Source organism: Trachurus trachurus (assembly GCF_905171665.1).
Source record: "Trachurus trachurus genome assembly, chromosome: 9".
Taxonomy (NCBI): Eukaryota; Metazoa; Chordata; class Actinopteri; order Carangiformes; family Carangidae; genus Trachurus; species Trachurus trachurus.
Genome location: NC_139895.1, coordinates 12,837,087 through 12,845,291, shown reverse-complemented (window position 1 = coordinate 12,845,291; position 8,205 = coordinate 12,837,087). Strand labels below are relative to the sequence as shown.

Below are 8,205 nucleotides of genomic sequence, written 5' to 3'. Positions count from 1 at the left end.
TGCGATGCTGCAAACAGACGTTAAAATGAACCTTTCTTCAAATCAATTTATGCACTGTTGCTTCAGTTTTGTCAGAATCTCCTGTGTTGTTAATTGTCTCGTGTAATCAGTTTTGAATAAAACAGATTACTGCAACAAAAGGCACATTTTAAAAGAACTGCAGAAAAAGTAGTTTAAATTCATTCATGCTGCTAAAAACAACAGAAATCCCAAGACAAAAATAAATCATCATCTCAAATGAAACACACCTCCACACCAGTGGAGAGCTGCACTTATTTGACTGAACACCTCTCTGTCCTGTAGGAATCAACCATGAATAATTGTCATTTAATTGATTAACAGCTAAAACAATTTGCAAAATTCATACATTACTGTTAACTACCATTTCCTAAAGATATTTCAGATGGTGCAGATTTCAAACTGGAACCACTTTGATTATCTATTTACATTTTTATCTAGGCATCAATCAGCCCTGTCCTCAGGCCACAATTTGAGTGGCCAATTTTAACCTGTCTGAACGGGGTCAGAGGTTAGAGGGGTTAAGTCTGAAAATCAAGGTAAATTTAACTCTTGTGGGTGTTACTTTGCTGCACAATTTTCTCTATTAAGTTACAGACAAAGAAAAGTAACAGCACTTAAAGACATTTTTTTTTTAATCTTTTAAATTCGTGTTTGTTGCATGCATTTTACTTTGCTCATTTCACGTAGTTTTACATTACAACCGGCGTCGACTTTATTTTGAAAATCGGAAGTTGCGTACGTTTCCGATTAGCATTAGCTTCACCAAAGTCGGTAGGGGGTCGCTTGACCGATGGGCATCGGACTCGGTAATGAAGGTAATATCTGTACAGCTGTTATTTGAACTAGTCCCAGTGGTCGTTTGCTGTGTTTGTCAGCGTTATAATAACGTGGAGAAATTGTTGAATCAAACCGAGACCTCGACGCGAAGGGTTTGATGCTGTTGTCTGTTGTTCCAGGGCGATTACCGTAAACTTCAAAATAAGAGCGCACCAGGAACAACGTAAAGGTCAGTATAAAAGCTCAACCGCAGCACAATGTTTGGACCGGCGGCAGCAGAGATGTGTCCAAGACTAAGTTACTGTCCTCTAGCATGAGACAAACGGGAAAGTAAGGTAAGTTTAAATTTTGATACCTACATATTGTTTTATCTGTTTCAAAACTTTGTGGGTTAGCTAAATTTAATTCTGTATCTGTGTGTTTGTAATTTGAAGATACCGTGGTGCGTTTAAAAGCCTCGTACAGGACAGGAGCAGTGGGGGAGGGAGTAGTTTGATCCCTGTGCTGTAGTAACATACAGTATGACTCCATCACACTGTTAATAATCCAACAGGACAAGTAAAGGAACTGTATTAAAAACTGTAATTGGGTAAAAGTAGCGACAATAAAGTGCTGGCACCAAAACTAACTCAAATAAACAAATTAAGAAGAACAGCTGTGCCGAGTTGAAGCTCTAATTGCTCAGTGACATCATCCTGCAAAACAAGTGTAATTTCCCCTGTTTGAAGACAATGCATTGGTAAAAAATAATAATAATAATAATAATAATAATAATAATAATTCAGTTCGACGCATTTTACTGAACATTGAATAAGTTTTTGAGGCTGTAGCTACTTTTTGGTGCTTTGTTTAAGACTGGTGTCTGTAATATTTTTTCTCTTCTATACTGTCTTGAATAATGTAATGTAAAAGTGCAAGTACAACACTTACCAATTAAATGTACTTGATATATGGATATAAATAAATTCTATGTAAAACACACATAGGCCTAATTCAAAACTAAATAAAATAAATGCACCCCTGCCACTGTGTTATACTATTTGGTCAGGTATCTGTGTGTGGTATTTTGCATGCTGCTCATTTCCTTATCTTCTCAGGGTATCAGTTTATTGCATGGCAACCGTTCAGAGGCAGGAGAGCAGCTGATGAAGACAATGATGAAGTCCACCACGAGAGCTGCACCTCCTGACGGGGGCTACGGCTGGGTGGTGGTCATGTCGGCCTTCTTCATCATGGGCCTCACCGCTGCCGTCCTCAAGAACTTTGGCCTTTTCTTCCTGGACATCCAGAGCCACTTCGGGGTCCTGACCAGCACCACCTCCTGGGTCACCTCCACCACCATTGCAATGTTTCACCTAGGAGGTAAAGAAAGAAAGGAAGATTTTTTTTTAGTTTGTGTTAGGGATGTCACGATTATAGATTTTCTTGGTACGATTATTGTCAGAGAAATAATCATGGTATTACGATTATCACAATTATTATGCATCAGTAAATTTCACAAGACTATGAATGTGTAAAATCAAATATAGTCAAAATATAGTTACATTAATCTCTAAATATAGGACCAGTTATTAATTCCCTGGGGGAAGTGTTTGAAATATTTAAGTCATTAATTGCCATCTATACCAATTGTTTAAGTCTATTTTTTTTTAATTACAAATGACACGCTAACATTTAAATTCCCACCAATTCAGTGTTACGTTAGATAAATGGACCAGTATCTGTGCATCTTCCTTTACCGTGGTGCACATCTGCCGATATGGTTCCGACATAATCTTTTTTGGAAAGTGATGGTATTTAAGAATCTTTACGATCAATTAATTGTGGCGTTGCATCCCTAGTTTGTGTTTTTAAAAACTCAAGGTGTGTTTACAGTCTTGTTTTGACGCTCTCCTCAGCTCCAGTTGCCAGCGCGCTGACCATACAGTTTTCTCAGAGAGTGGTCATCATAGTCGGAGGTCTGCTGACCACCTCGGGGATGTTGCTGGCGTCACTGGACCTCAGTCTGCCCTGGCTCTACCTCACGATGGGCATCCTGCAAGGTACGACCTACTGAAACCTAAAAAGATTTCTGCTCATTCAGTTTTAGTCTGAGGAATGGGGAAATTAAATCTTACATTTCACTCTTTATTTCAATTATTCATCTGAGCCCTTCTGTGACATTTTTATAGGTTTGATTCCCCCGGTGGCCATTTGCTGCATGTCATTCTCCCTCCCTGTCTCTCTAAACTGTCTTGTCAATTAAAGGCAAAAAGCCCCCCAAAAATACTAATATAAAATATAAAATAATAATTCAGACTAGCCCTTTAAGGAATTTCAAAATAAAATCTTAGTAAAAGGACAAAGAAGCAACAGAGCAGAGTCTTTACTGCTCCATTAATTCCCCTATTTTCTAATTTAAAAAAATAATAGTGTTGCCAGCTAAACAGGGTGGTTGTCAGTGTTCTACACTAAAAAGAAGCAAGTTGCAACATATTTTACTGTGCACATTTTCTAATGAAGATAATTTGTTAACATATTGGATGTACAAGTGTGCGTACAAATATGTATAGAGGCAAAATTGTATTGTGTATGTATTTTTAAACTCTCATCATCAGTTTTCCATCAGAGGCTTTTCTGACCGTTTGATCAACCAACACACATGTGAGGGCAGAGTGACAATAATATGACTCACATCTGTTTTTATGACCAGATGCAGCTGTAACTGAGATTTAATATTCAACCACAAAATGAAAACAGTTTCAAATCCATATTAGAGCTTTAACAATGAGAGATGAATGATACTTAAAGACTTTTTTTTTTTTACATAATCAACAGAAACGCATACCGAAAATCAATTTTGTAGATAAAACAGTGAGATCTGTTGTTGCATATTTGAGTAAATTGGTGCATATTTTGCCTGTTTTCACCTGATAATTTGTTTCTTGGTGTTTTTTTTATATGTCACAAAGAACAAGTCGTAGCTGGATGAGTTCACCCGGTCTTCTTCTGTTTCCAGGTTTGGGTATCTCCTTCTCGTGGATTCCTGCCAACAGCATGGTGAGCCACTACTTTTCGCGCTGGCGCCCCATGGCCTACGCCATCGCCAGCTCGGGGGAGTGCGTGTTCGCGGTCATGTTCAGCCCGTTCTTCCAGTGGCTCATCGAGACGTACACCTGGCAGGGCGCCTTGATCATCATCGGAGGCCTTCAGCTCAACCTGTGCGTCTGCGGCGCCCTCATGAGACCCCTGGAGACGACGACGACGACGACGCAGCGCTCAAACGTCCCAACAACAGACAAAGACCAAAGTCCACCGAAGAGCAGCAGAGTCATCTTCCAGTTCTCGCTGCTCAGGAAGCCCGAGCTGCTCTTCTACATCCTGTTCGCCATCTTTGCAGCGGCCGGTTTCTTCATCCCGCCTCTCTTCCTCGTGCCCTTCGCCATGAGCTTGGGGATGGACGACTACTGGCCGGCGTCGATCCTCTCGGTGCTGGCGCTGGCCGACCTGGCCGGGAGGCTGATCTGCGGCTGGGTGGCCAACATGAGGCTGCTGAGGAACCTGCAGCTGCTCACCATGGTGGTCACGCTGCTCGGGGTCGTGCTCATGCTGCTGCCCCTCAGCCAATGCTACTGGAGCATCGTGGTGTTCGCCTCGCTCTACGGCTTCCTGTTCGGCTGCGTGGTGGCCATCCACGTCACCGCCATCGTGGACATCGTGAGCCTGGAGGGGTTCGACAGCGGCCTGGGACTCTTTATGCTCTTCAGGAGCATCGGTGGCTTCATGGGTCCACCTGCTGCAGGTGAGATTCAGATTTCAGATTTTCAGTTTACAGTTCACTTTATTGTCCTTTTTATGTAAGTACATAAACGAGACTGTGCAATTCAAAAACAATTTAAAGTCCCCCTATCCGCGACCCTTTATTGGTTGCCAGATGCAGAGCGGGGCGGGAGCTTGTAGCACTAGTGCCCTCCCCTGGGGTTGTGACACGTCAACCAGTCTCCCTGAAACTGCCAGTTTGCCATTGGTTCACAGCAATTTGAAGGCAGAAAAACTCAGAAATGCAATTTTGCACTTCCTTTTCTGCTGATATGTGCTCTAACACAAGAAAAATGCCACAGGAACATGTGAAAAGCACGAAAAACACCATTTTCATGGGAGGGGGTCTTTAAAGAGAAACAGTGCAGCAATAAAACTGTCAAAAATATAAGTCAGTGCAGCATTAAGAACGTGAATCAACTATTTAATAGTTAATAATAAATACTAAATGCTAAGATATATATGTTAAATAAATAAATAAAAAAGCTGTATGTGATTAGATCATCAGGGGAAAAAAGTAGAATATGAAGTTAAAACAAGTTAAATTCAAATGGATTTTTTAAAGAATATTATTACATCCAAAAAAAAACAGATGTAAATTAGATTATACCCAAGAAGAGACACTGATGTTCTTACAAAATAACCTGCAGCGCAGTCAGAGCAACAACCTGTGTGTGATAACAGCTCTGTAATCAATGAGTGAATCTCTTCTCCAGAGATGATGCTACACATTCAAAAACGAACATATATGACCCATGTTTTTCAATTCAACAGTGCAGGTGCGAGTAAAAACGACTGTCGATCGGGTCACGTATTCATCAGCCCTTGTTTTACTACATTTCAGGCTGGCTGGTGGACGAGACAAACGACTACAGCGCTGCCTTCTACCTCTCAGGCCTGTGCCTCGTCACATCAGCTGTGTTCGTGGTCGTGGTCGACCGCCTTCTCCAGAGGAGAAAAACTTTGGAGGCTGAAGTTTGTCAACAGGAGACCTGGGAACCAGCACAAGGACAAGTCAAGTGAGACACACTGTTACTAAGACTTTTATTTTATTTTTTTACCTGAATGACCCTGGAGGCCACAGATGGTGAATCAGCAGAGAAGATTAATCCTCGCCTCCTCACTGCTGCACCTTACTGGTTGAACAGACAGAAAGTGGATATTGCAATAAGTATGTTTTTTTTATTTCTTGCTCATACCAAATCTATCTTCTAGTTTTAATGGAAGTTTTTAACTCTGCAAGATCCAAACTTTCTTTTCCCCCTGAAGGACCAGAGCTTCTGAACAAACAAACAGCCAGAGCTACTAAGCTAAACTCTGAAACTGTGTCCGTGCCTCCGCTGGTCACTTCATTTTGGAGACATTAAGTCAGGGTTTTTTTGGTAAAAACAAAAGAAAAATCTACCCTATTCTCCTGTTGGTGCTGACACTAAATGTTCAGTGTTTTATTGAGACCAAATCCGATGAAAAGACTTGAGCCAACAACATGCGTCTTCCCTGCTCTGTCTGTCTGGCTCATTCTCTGACCCCACACAGAATATGCTAGCGACTTAAGACATACGGATGCGGAGGGAAAAAAACTTCAAAAATCTCAGTTCTTGACCAGAGTGACGGTAAAACTGATAAAACTAATTAATAATTAATCTGAGCTGACTGAAAGAAACTGTGAGGAAATGTTATGTTTGAAATATGACCTCTTATTTTCTCACCGTAGCACACAACCTCCTGCAAGTCAGTCAAGTACTTAACTCTGTGAATGGATTGTGCTCCGTCTGAACCCTGGAAGACCAGAGAGTTGATCAGCTCCAGCTTCATTGCGGCCTGGGGTTTTCTGTAGATCACAGTTAATACAATCACATATGGCTTACAATGATGCTGCAGTGACCGTATGGGATGTTTTGAAAGGACAAATGGAAACATTTAGCTAGCATTTTGTCCGTAACTAAACCCCGGTCTGACAGTGCTGGTTTCACTTGCACATATGACCCCTGAGTGTCGCTGACGTCATGCTCACTCTCTTCATGTCTGTCGACGCTTACTAGAAAACATCCGTCCTTTACACACAGATATGTAGTGCACAGATCGGCTTTGATTGATTGTATTTATGGCAGAAGCAGCAGCAGCCTGTTGGACAGACTCTAGATAAACTTCAGTGTTTGGTAGTGAATCAACACGTCAGCTGGTGTAAACATGTGGTTTGTAGTTTTCAGTCAGCAGTGGCTCAGTGTGTCGCAGAGGAATGAGACGTTGGAAAAAGATGAATGGTCGTTGGTTTTGGTCTTTTCATGGGATGTGTTTACAGTGATCATATCAGTATTACTGCAGTATTTATCGTTCCTCCTTAGGATACGTTTTTCTGTTTGAGGCTCAATCTCAATATTATTTTCGATTAAGACCAAGTATTTAATTTTTTTTGGGGGGGGGAAAAGCAGAGGTATATTTGTTTGTTTTTTTCTTTCCTTGATGATGCTGGACTCTTGGATATGAACATGAATGTGGGTCAGTCCACAGTGTGGAGCTCGGGTTCACAGCTCAGGTTCCCTGTGACGACAGGACGTGTGGATTTCACTTGAAGGCTGTTTCTGATGTCACTTTTATGATTATTCAGCTTATCCAATCAAATCAGTAGAGGCTTAATCATATCTTAAATATAGGTTATTGTGACGGAAGTATTGTATATGCACAGTTTCCAAATATATCACTTTATTTAAAAAAAAGTGCTGCATATTTAAGTCTTTTAAATGAAGTGGTTTTAATAGGAAGGTTAAAAGTGTTTTATGTTTTAAATGAAATCTGAAATTCTGCCTTAAATGTTTGTAAACATGTATCTCAATATATTTGATTTTTTTTTTTATGTCACCAGCTCTGGCTGCAGTTAAAACACAATTTTAAGAAACTCTGTTGTTGTGTCTGGGTTTTTTTTTTCCTCCCCTGCCTCTGTAATTTTTTGTTTAATCTTCTGAAGCAGCCTCAAACTTCCAGGAGATGAACACTGAAACTAAGATCAGGATATTTGTAGTGTCTTTTGGGAATCTATGGTATGTGCTGTACAAATTGCTCATGGGTTAAAGTGCAGTTACGCAACCACATTCTCAAACTGGTTTCACTTGGTTTACAAACTTTAACTAGAACTGAACCAATTACAATAGAATTCTTTTTTTTTTCTTAAAGTTTTCTACATCTATTCTAATTTAAAAAATGGCAAGAATCCACTGATTCCAGCTTTGCAACAGTGAATTTGATCATTATGTTTGGGTTGATGATCAGACAGAAAGGAACCATTCAAATATATCAACCTGGGATTTGAAAAATTCCTTGTATGATAAAGATTATTATTATTACTATTAATAAATAGCATGTCAACTTAAACTGAAATATCACCACTTGGTGGCAGTGTTGCCATAAACAAGAAGTTTGAATTTACCTGTATAAGTCACACAAACACACAATTAAAGAAAAATGTTTAATACATTTAAGACTTTTTTTCTCTACAGACAAAACATTGAGATTAGAAAATAATTCACGTAAAATCAACATTAAGACATTATTTTCTATGTATCCAACAAATGCCACAACATACTTTAAAACATTTCCATACTACAGATGCAT

The 8,205-nt window shown here is 40.0% G+C and overlaps 1 protein-coding gene across 1 annotated transcript; it reads left to right on the top strand.

The window, feature by feature from the left end:
* The first annotated feature begins 1,904 nt into the window (after window positions 1-1,904).
* LOC310991313 (monocarboxylate transporter 13) lies at window positions 1,905-6,043 on the top strand. The gene is made up of 4 exons (XM_083978968.1): window positions 1,905-2,160; window positions 2,697-2,840; window positions 3,797-4,579; window positions 5,441-6,043. The coding sequence occupies exons 1-4, from the start codon at window positions 1,944-1,946 to the stop codon at window positions 5,617-5,619; spliced, it is 1,323 nt and encodes a 440-aa protein (XP_083835094.1). The 5' UTR covers window positions 1,905-1,943; the 3' UTR covers window positions 5,620-6,043.
* Window positions 6,044-8,205: the final 2,162 nt, after the last annotated feature.

Excerpts from the sequence above, each read along its gene's own strand:
- LOC310991313 (XM_083978968.1), top strand. The coding sequence starts at position 1,944 with ATGAAGACAATGATGAAGTCCACCACGAGAGCTGCACCTCCTGACGGG. Across the intron at positions 2,161-2,696 it reads TGCAATGTTTCACCTAGGAG|CTCCAGTTGCCAGCGCGCTG; the intron begins GTAAAGAAAGAA and ends CGCTCTCCTCAG. Across the intron at positions 4,580-5,440 it reads CATGGGTCCACCTGCTGCAG|GCTGGCTGGTGGACGAGACA; the intron begins GTGAGATTCAGA and ends ACTACATTTCAG.